At 46.9% G+C, this 18,273-nt stretch overlaps 2 protein-coding genes across 3 annotated transcripts in view; one reads left to right on the forward strand and one right to left on the reverse strand.

The window, feature by feature from the left end:
• Positions 1-18,273, reverse strand: part of mrpl11 (mitochondrial ribosomal protein L11) — a 110,711-nt gene that overhangs the window by 44,655 nt on the left and 47,783 nt on the right. The gene's annotated exons all lie outside the window — the stretch shown is intronic.
• On the forward strand, positions 12,071-17,419 carry tmem265 (transmembrane protein 265; the record flags this gene model as incomplete). Its single annotated transcript, XM_084331245.1, has 2 exons — positions 12,071-12,126; positions 16,311-17,419. The coding sequence occupies exon 2, from the start codon at positions 16,313-16,315 to the stop codon at positions 17,417-17,419; it is 1,107 nt and encodes a 368-aa protein (XP_084187371.1). The 5' UTR covers positions 12,071-12,126; positions 16,311-16,312.

The following is an 18,273-nucleotide window of genomic DNA, read 5'->3' on the forward strand; positions in this document are numbered from 1 at the left end:
TGGTAGGGGTCAAGTGAGGGTGGTAGGCAGGATTTAAGGTGAGCCAGGACTAGCCTCTCGAAGCACTTCATGATGGTGGAGGTGAGTGCTACGGGTCGGTAGTCATTGAGGCTCTCTGGGGAGGCGTGTTTAGGGACAGGAATGATGGAGGTGACTTTGAAACATGTGGGAACTTTTGCCTGGGCTAGGGACAGATTGAAAATCTCAGTCAGGACCCCCGTCAGCTGCCCAGCACAGACACTGAGTACCCGCCCGGGGATCCCATCGGGTCCGGCAGCTTTTCGTGTGTTGGTTTTGCACACATCAGTGGGGGAGAGTGTGAGGGTGAGGTGGTAGGCAGGGGTGGGGGTCTTGATGGCCCTCTCGTGGTTGTCCCTGTCAAAACGGGCGTAAAAGTAGTTTAGGTCGTCTGGGAGGGAGGGGTCAGTGGTCAGGGGGGTGGCCTGTTTGGGTTTGTAGTCTGTAATGGCTTGCCCTGACACATGCGCCGGGGGTCAGAGCCATTTAGATGCTCCTCGACCTTGAGCTTGTGGTCATGCTTGGCCCGTTTGATGCCCCTCTTCAGATCGGCCCGGGCTAGACTGTAGGCTTGTGGGTCACCCGATCTGAAGGCGATGTCACGTGCCTTCAGCAGCTGGCGGACCTGCCCGTCCATCCATGGCTTCTGGTTAGGGAAGATTGTGATCAGCTTGGTGGTGGTGACCTCGTTGATGTTGGTGCTGATGCAGTCCAGGGTGGAGGAGGTGAAGGTATCAATGTTCGTGTGAAAGTCCACTGTGGCCTCCGCAGCAAAGTTACTCCAGTTGGTGTTTTGAAGCCGATGCTGAAGTGCCAGGTCTGCTCCCTCTGGCCAGATTTTCACAGATTTAACTATAGGCTTGATTCGCTTGATGAGTGGTTGGTATTTGGGTAGGAGGAACAGTGAGATGTGGTCCGACTGGCCCAGGTGGGCGAGAAGGAGGGCCTTGTAATGAATAATAATAATAATTCATTTTATTTATATAGCGCTTCTCAATGACCCAAGTCGCTGACAGTAGTTGGGAACAAAGTAAAAACAAAGAAACAAAACAAATAAACAAAACAAATAAACAAAAACAAAAGGAACATGAGACCATGGGGGGAACAGGGGAAGACGGCATGATAGCACAAAAAGACGGAGCGACAGGAGACAGACATCAATCGGGTTGGAGGGGGGGGGGGGGGGTTGAAGGCAAGGGAGAACAGGTGGGTTTTGAGGCGAGCTTTGAAGGTGGAGAGTGTAGGGGAGTCTCTGATGGACTGAGGGAGGGAGTTCCAGAGCCGGGGTGCAGTGCGAGAGAAGGCCCGATCACCAAAGTTTTTGAGTTTGGATGTCGGGACAGTGAGTGTAAGCGTCTTTGGTGTTTGTATAGACGTGATCTAATGTGTTGTCTCCTCTTGGACAAGAAACGTGTTGTAAAAATGTTGGTAGGTACAAGTTCACACACACCCCCCCCCCTTAACCGACATGACCACTTTATGCTAATCCCATGCAGTTTAATAACAAATGTGTTATTTTTGCCTATTCTAAATGTGGTGTATTTGACTATTTCTGCATACTGGGGTGCCTGAAGTCTTGGAATTGCATAAATTAGGTATAACTGGAAAGCGGAGACTCTTGTGGATCCAATTAGTCTAATTCTATTCATGTGTGATGATGTTAGTCTTAGCCATTTCATTGTGGTGAGACAATTTTAAAAAATATTTTTTTTTTCCCTCACTGTATACAATTACGTATTGTCACCTCTATGATAATCACAGCCTCATGAAACTTTAATAACACAAACTAGAGACCAGGGGCATTCAGATGATGTATGGCCTTCAAAGATATATTGATAATAAGGGGGGGTTCTGAGCAATTTCCAGAACAGAAGTGCTTACCAATCAGTTGCCGGAAAATACCATTCTTACAGAAATCTTCAAATGTCAAAACATTTTGATCACAGCATGATTCTTTTTATGGCGTTCCTCAAGGTCTTGGGAGTCTTAATGTGGTATTTTGGTGAGAGTTTGTACCATGATTATCAATTCTCTAGTAGTCAGAAATTGTTAAGTTTTACACCAAATATGTGTAACAAATGGTATCAATCCAAAAATAGCTTACCAACAATTTATGAGACATAATTGAGCGTGGGAATCTGAGCTGCATCTAAATGTATCTTTCAGATGATGTCACCACTTCTATGTGGCATCTACTGTTGACCTGCTATCTCCCCCTAAAGATCCAGTGTCCACCCCAGGGATCCTGCAGGTTTCAACAAGTAAAATGTAAGCCCCTTGGCCACTTTGAATGGAATTGAATACCAATTTCACAGCCACACTGGTCACTGGCAAGTATGAAGGAAAATTACCATGTAATTCTGTACAAATTGTTGGGGGGGAACTGAATACTGTACTACTGCTTACTTTGCAGCCCATTTCCCCCAAACACATTTAAACGAGATACAGAAAGGTTATCACAACAACTAATCCAATATATGTTTAAGACCCATCAAAATCTGATTCAAGTTTTAAGACGTTTTAAAGCCTAATTCTGATTATTACATTTAAGACTTTGAAACCCTGTAAAAAATACAAATATGGGTCTATGGTGGGTCTCTAAGGGTTAACAGAGAAGAACAACATCGTGAAGACATGTAGAAGAAGGCTCACCACATAATGAAATGGAGAGTTCCACAGGGAGGGATGTAGAACAATTGCCACAGAAACCCTGTGCCGACTGCAGGTAATCATACTTTAATTAAGGCATTACAGCCATCTCAGTGTTTTGAAGATGACAGGAGGGGGTTATATTCACCCCAGGCTATTTAATAGTCGGACTAAACTAATTATTGGGATTGAGCCGTGTGGGTAATTGTAATGAGTCTAAAAAGAGGCAGTGGGCTGGCATGGCGTGAAAGCAGGGTTCACGTGGCTCCCCGACATCCCATGACATCTATCACAGAGTGGAACGGGAGCACTAACATTTATGCCCTGGCCAAATGGCTAACCCCACTCTCTCCATCTCAACATCTAATCATCCTCGAGTCCGAGCCGCGGGCTAAATCCCCCTCTCCTTTCTACCATGACTGATTAGAGCCGCACGCTCTCCAGTAGAAAATGGCTGCAGCCCATCACCCTAGGCGGGGTCTTCCACGCCGGCCACAGAGGGGGACGTTCAGCCCCGGCGTCTTCAAAGACTTGTGAGATCCTGGGCATCAGGATTAACGCTAATCTACCAGAGATATTGCAGCCATCAAATCCAACAGTGACAGTGGTGAGTAATTGCTGTGTGATCCATTTCACATCAGCACAGCAGAGGGTTATTACTTATAATTAAGGGAACAATTAGGCGTCAGCAATTAAAATCTCAGAAGTGTCCCTTTGATTTGACCCCACCATATTCTCTCCTCTCTTTTTTGCCCCACCCCTCCATGTTAATGTGATTGGCCTTTCAGCTTCACTAACTCTTTTTAACAAGATATAGCACTAGCACAAGCAGGAGAGGAGTGTGAGTGGAGTAATGTGTGTGTGTGTGTGTGTGTGTGTGTGTGTGTGTGTGTGTGTGTGTGTGTGTGTGTGTGTGTGTGTGTGTGTGTGTGTGTGTGTGTGTGTGTGTGTGTGTGTGTGTGTGTGTGTGTGTGTGTGTGAACGAGACGTGATGGAAGGAGAGGAGAGATGGGAGAGTGCCAGAGGGAGACAGCCGAGGGGATCTGAGCATTCAGAGTGTGCACGCTAGTCACCATGATCAATATTTGAACAATGCAAAGGTTCATTTGACCAAGGTGAACTTATGGGCGAATAAGGAAGTGAGTGAAGGCCACTGGAGACCCTCATGAATGTGGGAGTGTGAGGGCAGGTGCCCTATACGCACAAGTGCATGTGTGTGAATAGGTGGGTTTTTAATGTTGTTAATTCCAGGGGACAGCTGACGGTAGGGATGCTGCTGCTGCTCTCTGTGGTCACAGGTGTTTCAGAACCAGAGAGTGAAAGAGAGATGAAGAGAGAGAGAGAAGAAGAGAGAGGGATAGAGACAGAGAGAGAGCTGATAAGGGAGCTGCAAAGAGAAAGGACTGTGTGTATGCAAGCAGTGCCTGCACACCCCCCACCCCGCAACCCCCGGAGGCAGCAGCCTGCCCCCCCACCCCTGACGATCACTACCAGCCAGGTGTGGAGGCAGCTCTCCAGGATCAGCGTGAACAAGGCCAGGGGACTAGACAACACAATCCCCAGGGTGCTCAAGACGTGCGCAGGAGCTGGCAGCACCATTCCAATACCTCTTCAAACTCTGCCCGAGGCTAAAGAGGGGGCCCCAGCTCTGGAAGACCTCCAGCATTGTTTCCGGTGCCTAAGAAGGGACACCACCCAAGCGGCCTCAACGACTATAGGCCAGTGGCTCAGGAGGTAGAGCGACTATAGGCCAGTGGCTGAGGAGGTAGAGCGGTCATCTGGTAATCATCTCTTCAGCATCAGCTCTTCCTGACAGCATGTTGAAGTGTCCTTGAGCAGGACACTTAACCCCTAACTGCTCCACATGTGCTGCCTGTCACCCTTCCCGTTCACCCTCTACACCTCCAACTTCTGCTACAACTTGAGTATGTGCCATCTACAGAAGTTCCCAGACAACTCCTCCATCATCAGTTACATCACGGATGACAAAGAGGATGAGTACAGAGCCCTGGTGGTAGAGCGTTTTGTAGGGTTGTGTGACAGCAATGACCTCCAACTCAACATCAGCAATAGGGGTGCACCGATATATCGGTCGGGTATCGGTATCGGCCGATAAGTGCCTTGTTGACTGCTATCGGCCTATCGGCCGATAAGCTCAAATGTGCCGATAGCAGTCGCCGATAAATACCCATCAATTTGTGTAGCGTCAAAAGGCAAAAAAAAAAGTTCACTCGCGACCTACCTGCACAACGCCCGCCGTCCCCCACACACACACACAAGCTACTGCATCAGTTACTACTTATGATTAACGAGGCATTCGTTTTGTGGCATTAACATTATATAGTTAGTGTTACACGGACAATAACATCAGCATATTATTATTACCCATAGCAGCAAGGCATTACTCCGTTAGTTCGTTCATTAGCTACCGGGAGATGCAAGACTAACGTTACTGGTGAAAATGTGATTTGCATTGGAATACTCCTTTGCCAACTTGCTGTACTTTGCTTGCAGGTCTGCAGCCATTATTGCTGCATTATGAATAGCCCCAACTTTAGCCAAGGTAACGTTATGGCTAAACCTTTAACATTAGTTAACGCTAGCTTTCGGTTAGCTGTTCAATGCTATTAATAATAATAACACAACTCCCCGTCAACACCCTCTCTCGGGAAGATGGCATTTAAGAAAGTATCTGCTGTTAAAATGACACAAACATTCGTTTTGTGGCATTAACGCTATATAGTTAGTGTTACACGTTCAATAACAAGCATATTATTTACCCGAAGATAGCAGTAAACAAGGCATTACTCCGTTAGTCCGTTCATAGCTCGGTTCCATTCCGTTGCTCATTCCGTACCCAACTACACATTCTGCACATTCTGCAATCTGTTAATAAAGTTTTCAACCAGACAAATGTATAGAAAGGCTTTGTTTTATTATAACATTTGTTGCAGTAAAATCATTATGTCTCATTTGGTCATGCTGTGGACCGCCGGTCGGCGGGCCGGGCAGCTAACGTATTCGCTCTCGCAAACAGAACAATGGCGGCATGCCCGAAAGTAGAAAAATGAATAAACGCTTGCCGGACAAGGAGGTGGGTGCTTGCGGTGTGGCGTAATTGGCCGAATCGACTGTCAATCAAAATGGTTCCATTGCATTGGTTGAAAGCTCTGGTTGAGAGAATAGTATCCCGCTGCAGGCCGCAAGAATGGTTCCATTGCATTGGTTGAAAGCTCTGGTTGAGAAAATAGTATCCCTCTGCAGGCCGCAAGACGATACTGGGAGAGAGATAGTGATACCATAAACATATTTCTTGATGTTTCCTTTTTTTAAGTAAGTAAAGAGGCCTACAAATACAAACATACACATACAAATATACAGTAGTTTCATTAAAAAATAAAAATAAAATAAAAAAAATAAAAATAAAAAAAATTACAAATACTTATATACAAATATACAAATATCGGTATCGGTATCGGTATCGGCCGATAGTGTTAGCTGAACAATCGGTATCGGTATCGGCGGCCAATTTTCATATCGGTGCATCCCTAATCAGCAAGACCAAGAAGCTGGTAGTGGACTACCGGTGAAGCAAAAAAGAGGCTCCCAAATCCGAGGGGAGGAGGTGGAGATGGTGGAGACCTACATGTTCCTGGGAGTACACTTGGACTGGTCAGACAACACTGAGGCCCTCTACAGGAAGGGACAGAGCAGGCCGTTCTTCCTGAGGAGACTCGGGTACTTCAACGTGTGCAATAGGCTGCTGCAGTCATTCTACCAGTCTATAGTAGCCAGTGTCCTCTTTTTCTGCTAGGAGGGTAACATGAACTCAAGAGACCCTAACTGAACTGAACAAGCTGGCGAGGAAGGCTAGCTCTGTAAGTGGGAGTCAAACTGGACAAACTAGAGGTGGTTTGCGGAGAGGAGGATGAGAAAGAAGCTGGACGCTATCCTGGAGAACCCCGCCCACCCCCTCTAGGAGGAGCTAGCCAAGATGAGGAGCATGTTCAGCCATAGACTCGCATAAGCACAGACTAAAGACAGTGCCTAATTGCCTCTACGAATGGAATGTAACACATTTCATTCACAAAGTTTTGTGTGAATGTATCTGAGAACGCATTTGACGATCGGGCGCTATTGTTATGCAAAGTAGTACATAGCGAGTTGGCGCATCAGTCGAGTGCAGTGCATTCCTGTGTGCACGCGCGTGCACGTGCTTCTGCTCACAGAGCCGGTTGCACAGCGTGCAACCCCGTCCCATGAGCAACGCACCTCTGGTTGCGTCCCTGACGAAGACGGACAGGAGCACTTGGATTGGTCCCCGGAGCGCGGCCCAACGCTGCAGCCCTTATCTGCTCCCGGTTGCCCTGGGGGGGGGGGGGGGGGGGGGAGGACGACGGGATGGGTCAAGCACAGAGACTCAAATTTCATCTGCGACCCAACAAAAATCGAATGCGTGTGTTCCTGTGTGTGCCGCCCATCGCATGCGCGTGTCACTGCATGATAAATAAAGACTTCTTCTGCAAAAGTCCAGTTTATATATTTAATTGTTATTTCTATTACCCCGCCTGTATCTCCCCTCCCCCTCGTGCTGCTATGGCACCTGAATTTCCCCAAGGGGATTAATAAAAGGGACCTCTTATCTTATGTAGATGGGGGACAGACACGGGTTAGGACCTTGGGGCAGGAGTAATGGCTCCAGGCACACTAGCACACTGGATAAATTAGCCTGGCAGGCGGCGGAAGGCAGGCTGGTTAAGAGAGGAAAAGTGTTACGGCGAGAGTAGGACGAAAGGTTAATTAAACACTGTGTGAAACGCTCTCATTCATTGCCTTGTTCATTTAATATGCTCTGATGTTGGCATTCAGCCCACTCTGCCCCATCATAGCATCATACAGCTGATTGGGTCTCTCCACGTCTCAACCTCTCGGCTACACAGCGCTCACCCAGCGAGGGGCGTAGTAGCAAGTGTGCCGGCACTGCCAGGGTGCTGGTTAAGACACACTCTGCTAAGTTGCAAGTCAATTCAGGTCAGCGCCAGAACACTCGGGCACACGGCCCAATAGCACAGTAGTAAATAAGAATTCACACTTGACGTGCACTTGAAATCCACTTGAATCCCTGGCATAGCACAGCCTTGAGTGGAGAGTGGAAAAGAAGAACTACTTTTCAGCCCAATCTCAAATCAGCTGTTACAACAATACAGCCTATTAACCCTTTGATCGCCGGGGTTAAATTCATAATTTACCATCCCTCGCCAGCCCTATTTAACATGGAGAAGTTCCCCTTCTTTGCAGGGCTATAACTTTTTAAATTGTATTGCTCAATTGACATTACCATGGCCCATTCAAAGTCCTATATCTATTGTTCAGGGTGTATCAACGTTATACTTTTTCATTCACATATTCATACTAAAATACGGTCTAAAGTATAAGTATGTTTTTATCGTTTTCTGCAGCTTTCTCCAGAACTTGATTTATAGCCCCAAATGCATTATATTGATGATCAAATACAGTTTGGTAGGAATCTGTGCGAGATAAAAAATTTCAACTGGACGTGGTTCTAGGAGTTACTACGTATGATCTGATGTTGACCGGATGGGCGGGGGGTCGTTTATAATTCTGTGGGCAACGTTATATCATTCATCTAGTGTGGGTGATATGATCATCAGAGCAGTTAGTATCGAAGAAATTAAAAAATAACGCTGAAACTCACCATAGCTTCCTCGCGCCGTTGGGAGATGAGCGTGGAACAAAAACATTTCTATTATGGGATGTCGAAATATCCGATCCATTTCCAGGTTGTATAATAGTATATACGTCCAAATCATGTTGTTTACCGAGTTATTGGTAACCGATCGCCATCCATTGTGTCAAGATGGAGTCCTGCTAATGATAGCGAGTGCCCGGACGAAATATGGGTGAGCACCACTTCATCCGCATCACTTCCTGTTTGGGCGAGCGGCCGATCGGCCACCAGATGGCGCTCTTGAACCGTTAGAGAGTTGATAGGGTCTCACCAGTAGATATAATGTCTCCGGGGGAGAAATATGATTTCGATCACAGATTTTTGAAATATTGATATCAATGAGAATAAGCATGGCGGGGAATGACGCTGAAAAGCGTCAACGGCGATTAAAGGGTTAAAAATAATGATAACAATAAATAATAATAAAAAAATAATAATCACAGGCGGCTGGGTGGCGTAGCGGAGATTGCGCTCGTCACCAATAAATAAATAAATAATAATAGATAAATAAAAAAAATGCAAGAGACTCCGGTCTCGACTCCCCGAGTCAGCGTTGCCTCCGGCTTGGGCCAGCCGTCATACTATCTCAATTGGCAGAGGTAGCGGGTGGAAAGTCGATGGGTGGGGATTGGACGTTGTGAACAGCGACTCCTACAGGTCGGTTGGGTGACGCCTGTACAGCAGAGACAGGAAGTATCCGGTACACGAGGAGGCAGCCTGTCGCATCTTTTCACCAGACAGCGCGGACTCTCAGTGGCGAGGAGTAATGAGTGGGAGGCTCACGCTTCTATCCTCACTACAGCCGACCAGTGGGAGGCATAGTCTAGCAACGTTCAAGACAGGGGAGGGGAGAATTGGCTATATGAAATCGGGGTGGGAGAAAAATAGAAGGATAAGGAGAAAAAGTAGATAATTTTTTTTTATAATAATCGAAGCACATTCTCCAAATGGGCAAAATTCAGGGCACATCTGCATAATGGCCGAAACAGGCCAATAACTCTCCTACACGGTTGTGCCTTCAGGAACGTGGCTTAAGTAGCTGTAAGCCTACATTGCGGCGCTTGGCTCTAGCAGAACATTTTGTTTTTAGGACCAGTTGAAAATAAAGAGGTGAAGGAACAAAATAGATTGCATTGCAAAAAAAACAAACATCACATTTTCGCCTCCATTAAGTTCCCCTCAGAGTCTTGACAGTGTTGTGCTTTTTGCCACTTCACATGATTAATTATGTGTGGAGACTGCAGTAGAACCGAGGGGCCTGAACCGCAGCGTACAGAGGCTCCACACGAGAGACGGCCGAGGAAACACCAAGGCAGGCTGACGGGTGGAGAAGACAGGCAGGGGATGGAATCCCTTTCATAAAGATAAAGCAATATCCACAGTGCACAATTAATGAAAGGAAAGAAGTGGTAATGTGACAAGAGGCTACATGTAGGAATGTGTGAGTCATAGCAGCTTTCATTGTGCTGTCGTGCGACATCCCTGGTTACACGTCCTTCATTATAATCAGAGCAGCATCCCTGGTCGACACGTCCTTCATTATAATCAGAGCAGCATCTCACATCTGACACGTTGTTTTTACAAGCAATAGACATAACTGGATCCACCTGTATAGCAAATAAAAAATTAGTGCTACCATGCAGCACTAATGCCACGCAGTAATAACTGGCTTTGGTAAAGGTGATCTTGTGGTTCTTAAGGAGCATTTCAACTATTTCTAACCTGAATCCTTTGTTGTGAGGATCTGATGTGCTAAATAATCAGACACGTTCTGTGTCTTGAAAACTTGGCTGTACCCCCCCCCCCCCCCCCCCCTCCTCCACTGTAGTTCACTTCACTGAACTTCATACAGTATTTCCTCAACTTTTTTGAAAATCAGTGAAGTGGCCCTTTAAGGATTCTGGGGGATAATAGTGAATTAGTGGCTTATTGGAAACAAGCATTGTCCAAGGGGAAGTCGATAGCAGTGTGGTGTGTGAGATAGACCGATCGGTCGATAGATAGGGAGAGAGGAGTACTAAGGTCATGGTGGAGATGTTCCTGCCCTAGACAGTGTGCAACCTCACGTCCTTCCAAACTTCCCCAGTCTAGGAAAAGTGATGACTGTGCAGGACTGAACATCCTTACTCAACCCCCCCCCCCTCCTCTCCTTTCTGAAAGGGAGCCAGTGCTAAGTGACCTTCAGCCACACCCATAGGGAACAGAAAGAAAAGGGGAGAACTGGAGGAGGGGGGAGGAGAGAGATAAGCATGACGAGAGAGTGATGGAGCGAGAGCAGGGTAGAAGGAGAGTAGAACTAAATAGAAGCAGAGGAAATGGAAAGACTTTTCTCTAGGAAGCCAGTGGAGCGCAAAGTTGAATTCAACAAGAAATATGACTCTTACCGCTTCTTTTCTCACTAGTCTGATTGAAGTTCTCACTCGGAGTTGACCCCTCACCATACAAGCTTGGGGGACTGGGCGGGGGGGTAAGGGAGATGCGAGACCCTTTCTATATAGATTGGAACATTGCAAAGGTGCAGAACGAAATGTTAGATGCACCCAATGGAGTGTGACGACCGAGACAAAGTGCTGCAGTTGGAGACCGGCTGGAGATCACAGTGACCCTCTTTCTAAAACAGTTTGCATATACTTTGTTTAAACAAAACAACTCGTCCTTCTTTCGGAATTAATTCAGCTCTAGCAGGCCATCTTGTAATGAATCTAGCTAGACGTTTTTTTTATATGTAACTATAGGTATGTAAGAGACAGAATGACTAATTGAAGTTGTAACATCTGTGCTTGAAAATGTGTGAACAAGCATCTTTGCTTTACTCTGGTCAACATCAGTCTACTTACTTCCAAAACAATGCAGGGTAATGCAAGTGATTTTCACCAAGTGAAATCAGATTACCATAACTGATGAAAATACTGTACCGGTGGGCTTAAATATTCATAGATTCTGCCTCCTAAAGTTCCACTACTAATGGTAAAAAATGAGGTGACTGAGGGAGTAAAACGAAAAGGGAGGGAGGGAGAGAGAGAGAGAGAGGAGGGGGAGGGGATCATCCAGAGCACGTAACCTGCCCTGCCTACAAATTAACACCACAATCATAAACTCGGCAGCGAGTTTCCCCAGGTTTCTTCGTCGTCCGTTTAAAATCGACACATCTTCGCTTCTGAATTGTGCGGTCTTTGCTCCCGTTGATGATTTCGCGGCGAGGACCGGTCCACTTTTGAACGACTTCCCAACAACACCTCGCAGCCGGAGACCAGACCACTGTCTGAGCACAGCGCGGTCCCTCCGCCGTCACAACGGGGGCATTGCGGGAGGGAGGTGGCAGAGACCCACAACCCCGCCGAGCGCGGAGCGAGCAGCGTGATGACAAGGATCACTCTGACGGAGGAGGAGAGGAGAACACCTCGGTGGATGTAAACCGGCTTTGTTTCCCGACAACCTCTGAATATGGTGTGGCAGGCAGAGCGATGACTTTTCTGCTGTGATCAAAACAATTCTAGCCCCACATAGACACCAGTTTATTCGGCAACGCGAGGAGCGACGGAGTGTGCCAATGTAAGGACAACAAGGGCTAAATAATCGTACTTTCACACTGCTGGAAAGCTGATCATCGACAGTAAAAAAAGGGACTTTCACAGATTGCACTTCGAAAAATAGTACTTTCTTCTCAATCAAGCCAAGGGGATCGAGCACAAGTGCAACGCATGGTTTGGGTAACTACACCTCCACTTTGTTATCGGATGAATGATGGATGCGCACGTCTCTTCTTTATTATAGGGCAGTTATTATGAAACAGGTGTTGCATTGAGAGCGGAGGGTATTAAATCGCATGAGAGCGCATGTAGGGCAATACAACAGTCGATGTGTAATAGATAACGGGAGGATACGTCTGGTGTTGTCCCCTTTTCAAATGGTCTACTTTACATAAAATCAATGCAAAAAAAACTTAAAGTACATCAGTGCTACCTGACAAATCAACAGATGTTTCCCCAGCAGCAGTTATCTGTCATAAGGATTAGGCCTCCAGAGGATTTATCCTAACAATGCATTATCACTAATTACACGAAGGCTCTCCCGGTTTATTCATGAATTAATTTAATTAATGGCTGATATTACTTTTGCCCCTATGCCCTTGGTCTTATTGCCAACCACCTGTGACAAGCCGAGAATCATCCCGCTGGGTAAAAGTCTCCAGAGCAAAGCATGTTCAGAGAGTGGGGGATATATTTATAGGCACATTGTGGATGTGGAGCAATTAATCTTCCCTCGGTCTCCATTTGTCTACACCTGGCAAACTTCCATATTAAAGAAAACAGATGTGATTAACCTCCTCATCTCCCCATATCCGACTGAAGAATGAGCTCAATGTGACCAAGACCACCTGAGTAATGCTTCTGAATGCAATCTTTTTGGGTGATTAGTAAAAGTGCCCCCCCCCCCATAAATAAAATAATAATGCTGATACTACTAAAATATATATATATATACACACACACACACATCTGCCCACATGTTCCATGATAAAAGCTGTGTGCAGAAGGATGGATATTCTGCACAAAGCATGGCACACATCCCTAGGGCTGAATAAATATTTCACCTGTGTGACATTAGAGGCCATTACTCACACTTACGGCGAAATAGCCTGCGCCACCCTGTCAGCAGCCATGTCATTTTTCCCGTCAGGGAGTGCGATGATGAATCTGGCCGTTATTGATGAAGGCAGTGGACACACAGGCTGTCATTGTAGGCCGGCGCCAACAACAGAATAAATGATGTGTGTTGACAGGCAGTCAAAACACGAAAACACACACACACAGGCCGACTGTCAGGGGAGAGACTCCAGAGGTAAAATGTTGAATTACTAAGAGGTACCACTGTTCACAGGAAGCCAACAGCAACGGCTGCCTACCTTTTCCCACCCGCCGCCGATTGGGTTTGTCCACATAAAAGAACCATTTTGAATTCTAATATTCCCCTCAGTCAGCCGGTTGGTGAAAAGCCATTTCAATCTCAACGCAAGATAATCAAGTTGCCAGAGAGCGGTGAAACAAGAGGGCCTCGTAGATAATCAGATATTAAAGCGATGGCATCCGCCCACAATGCCTCTGGACACATTCATCACCGGTCTGTCATTTCCTCAACTCATCTCTTCAGATTCATCTTTTTACAGAAGAAATATTAATGTCTATAACGTCCCGTACCGTCCCTGGTGATGAATACGTTATGAATTCATCTGGACCAAGCTGGCATGTTAAGACTGAACGCCTTGCTGCAAATGGGTAGAAGACGAAGTCACCTTCTATCTGTATGTGGCTCCCCTCCTCTTCCATCTCTTGCTTTCCCCCTAAGCTTATTTATGAACTATTACCACCATGCAGTAACACTTTATTAGGCATGTAGCCAAGAGGCCTATTAATCCTTCAGTCTTGCACACACACACACACACACACACACACACACACACACACACACACACACACACACACACACACACACACACACACACACACACACACACACACACACACACACACACACACACACACACACACACACACACACACACACACACACACACACACACACACACAAAATTACCTACCTGGGTTCCATCCTAGAGGCAAATCTTTCCTGTGACAAAATGGCATCCAATGTGATAAAAAAGGCAACCAACGAACTAGATTCTTGTACCGGATCTCCTCTCTGGTAAACAAGAATACCCTGAAGACTCTGGCAGGAGCACTCATTCAAGGGTACTACGACTATGCTTGCACCTCATGGTACCAAAGCACCTCAAAGGCGCTTAAAACAAAATTACAAACATCACAAAACAAACTGGTCAGACTACTACTTGACCTTACCCCCAGAACCCACCTCACCCCTGCCCACTTTGACAACCTAGGATGGCTTAGAGTAGACGACAGAGTACAGCAACTTGCAATGGGCCTGGTCTACAAGATACACTATACGACTAAGGTACCCATGTACATGTCAAAATACTTCCCAAAGGTCAGTGAATACCACAACCACTACACCAGAGGAAGCTCAACAAATCATGTTAAACCCAGATTCGGCTCAAACAAGGGACTAAACACGTTTCGCAATTATGCCACATCAATGTGGAACGCTCTACCCAAAGCTGTAAAGGAATGTGAATCCCTACCCACATTCAAAACCACTCTTAAAGAGCACCTACGGGAGGCTGCAATTCGAAACTGGCCACCGTAAATGCCCAAAACCCCCACCACCTCCTAATAGACAGTCTCCTCCACACCGCATGTATATATTCCCTCCCCGCCGTATGTATATCCCTCTCCCACCCACCCACCCCCTCCTAATGTACAGTCCCCTCCCCATCATATGTATATACTCTGTCAGGATCTAGGGGTAACAGTACTATATATTTTAATACCGTTTATGTCACAAATGTAACAGTACTAAATACCTATATGTCCCTATGCCATAAATGTCATGTATGTTGTGTATGTCATAAATGTCTATATGAATTGAAAATGGGGGACCCTGATGGAAACAAGACAAACGTCTTTCTCAGGTCTGCATCCCCTTAACAATTGTGTGTATTGAGCCGTACTGTATTGTACCCATTCTGCAATCTGTTAAATAAAGTTTTCATTCATTCATTCACACACTCTCAAAACCTTTTCCACCCAACCCACTTCCACAGCTATTTACACTGACTTGAAATAGCACAGAGCAGATGACTGAGCTGCTGGTAGTCTTTACAGTGAGGTGTGGAGAGAGAGAGAGAGAGAGAGAGAGAGAGAGAGAGAGAGAGAGAGAGAGAGAGGGAGTGATGTGTGTCCTCGGTCAGAGGCAGGACAACAGGCATTATTCACAGGTAGCCTTTCCTCACAGGCAGCAGTGCCTGACAGTTGCTCGCTTGATCACACACAAGTGTTGCCATTAGACCATATCTGAGCCAGTAATGATTTCATATTATAATACCATCGATCCGGCAGAGTGGTTGACACCCTGACTGCCGCCGGCCAGATAACTTGACACTCCCGTGGTTCGCTGTCAGAGAACCACCACAATGCTTTGGAGCTCGATAGGATAAAGAGAGCCCCGTTCGATTACACTGTAAAGTCAATGATCATTTGTCTCCCTCAGATCAATGCAGAGGTTTTATACTGTCCACGTGGCTGAAATATGGCCCCTAAGAAACAGTCATATTCAGTCAAATTAGAACTTCACCCAGACATAGAACCAGCAGCCTCGCATACACAAGTCAAAAGCATCTCTAAAACAAACAGCAGCGTATCAATATTCAGCTCAAATGAGAAGGGATTTTGTGCAGACTAAAGACTGCAGCAGACACAATGAGAGTCAACATGGCAGACTGTACAAGCAGAGAACAAGCCCTTGATGGGGCACCTACTGCAGCTGCGCCACAATTAATTAATGATGAATAAGGTGAGGACACAAAAGCAAAGAAATCTCACAGCAGAAAAACCTCGAAAATCTCAAGGGATGGGGGATGGGGGGGGGGGGGGGGCAGTGCTAGGACTTTCATGGAAAACAAGGTCTTTTTAAAATCAAAGAACCGCAGAGCAGCAGGGGGGAAAACACTTAACAGGCTTCTCAGGGTGAACTGCTGGGGTAGAAATGGTTCTGACCAAAGATGAGGACAGGCTTACTGCTTGGTTTGGCAGGGAATTTCTTCAACCATAGCAACAAGCAGCAAACATTGACTGACATCAGTCTTGAAATAGCCTCTGCACAACAAACGGTTACCCCATACAAAGCCATTTCTGTCCCCTGCAATTTGAATGTCTATTGTTGAGAGATACACTGTGTGGGTAGGTAGCTCTACTAGATACTGTTCTTGGATTTTGCTCCCATAAAGTGTCTGTTTTCCTTTCTGCTTGTGTCTCAGGTATGGTGCCCACGCCCCAGGTGTGCGTATCAACCCTGGTCACGGTGAGCACGATGGCAGTGGTGGACCTATACCTGCTGGAGCAGAGCATGCTGGGGGCTCGTGGCATTCCAGGGCCCAGCGTCTGGCAGTATGCAACGGTGTTGCTAGGCGATGCAGGTTTCTTGCTTGCCCTGCGATTTGTGTCGGCAGGTGTTGTGTCTGAGGCACGCTCCCCACGCCGTGGCTTCGCCAACGCCCTCTGGTTCTTGTTCCTGTCTTTGCTCCAGCTCAAGCTCTTCTTTGTGTGCCACAACTACCGGCAGGAGCGCCGCCCACCCGATCCCCTGGCCAGGAAGACCCTGACACTGCTCTTGTCAATCTGTCTCCCCTCGCTCTTCCTCATCCTGACGGGAGCCGACCACATGACCCCGCTGCGCAGGAAACAGGAGGTGCGAGGGCAACTGCTGTGGGTGGTGGTGGACTTGCTGGACGTGTTGGACCTGCAGGCAGGGCTGTGGGAAGCCCAAGGAGGGGCCGGAGCTGTGGGTGGAGCTGGAAGTGGGGGTGGCGTTGGGGGGGTTGCTGAACAGCAGAGCCTTCCCATCTGGGCTGAGGGCCTGGTTTTCTTTTACTGTTACGCTCTGCTGCTGCTGCTGCCCTGTGTGGCCCTCACAGAGCTCGGGGCCACTGCCCTGCCAGGACAGAGGGGCCCCCGGAAGGAGGCCCTGTATCCATGGCTCAGCCTGGTGACTATCAACGTCTTCACCCTGGGCCTGAGGGGCACGGGCATGCTGTGGTATAGAGACCCCCGCATCTCCACCGTGTTCCTAGGAAAGAACCTACTGGCCCTAGCTGTGAAGCTGAGCTCAGCCTGGGAGAGACACAGGCAGGGTCGTACGGGAAGGGGTGCCAGGGCCGAGCCTGGAGCAGAGCCAGATGATTCAACTCTACCAAAACAAAGCTCTGCGCAGGGAGAGGACCAAGCCCAGGCGAAAGCCTCCTCCGCACCGCCCTCTCGCTATCACACACTGTCCCGTTCCCAAAGCCACAGCCACACTCTGTCCTGTGTCAGCCTGGACCACACAGAGACCTCCCTGGGACCCTCCTTCATCTCCCATGAACTCTGAGAGATTCACACATGTGAGCACACACACACAATTTGGACCGGCAAAGGCAGTAGCTCATCCAATTAGCAATTTTTTTTAGTTATTAAAGGCCCAAATTCCAATCCATAAATGTTTTGAGTACCGCAATTATGTTTAGCCTATATATTTATGCACATATTCCTTGAAAAGTAGGGCTTGCAGATGGAAAATGAGCAGTTTGCCATCATTCTCACGCTGCTGGGACCAAAAATACAGGTCTCTCATATTACACTGTTTACAAAGAACAAATTTGAGCTTCAAAACACATTTAAAATTCATGTTTACTTGTCACTTATGGTCAGTCATTACAACGAAATCTCCATCTGTCGATCCGTTTGAGAAGCTACAAATTGTCTTCAGATCGCACACATAAAAAAAACTATATAAATATATACTGTATATAATATATAATTTAATTTTTTTGTGACAAGTTTTTAAATCACATTTGACTCAAGGATTGGGCCTTTTAAGCGATTGTTTATCCAGCCCTGGGTGCTGGCAGACTGTAGCATTTTGGGAGGGGCAGGGCGTGGCGCTAGAGAATTGTACAGTACAGCCAAGTGCCTTGTTTCCCCAAGGAGCTACTAGCCTCTGCATTGTCAGTAAGCACACGCACACACACACACACACACCACATCATCTGTACCATCATGTGGGACTCGAGACATATACCACGTGTATACTGTGAAATTATTCTACAGCTGCTGTCAGCTACACCTCCAGGCCACAGTGCAAACTGTAATAAAGTGTTTCATACTCCTCGACCCCTGACACTTCATTGGCTGCTATGTAGGAGCGGTATTGGCAGGCTGTCGCTACACGGAGAGAAAAAAACA

The sequence above is a fragment of the Notolepis coatsorum genome (assembly GCF_963971535.1).
Source record: "Notolepis coatsorum genome assembly, chromosome: 16".
Lineage (NCBI taxonomy): Eukaryota > Metazoa > Chordata > Actinopteri > Aulopiformes > Paralepididae > Notolepis > Notolepis coatsorum.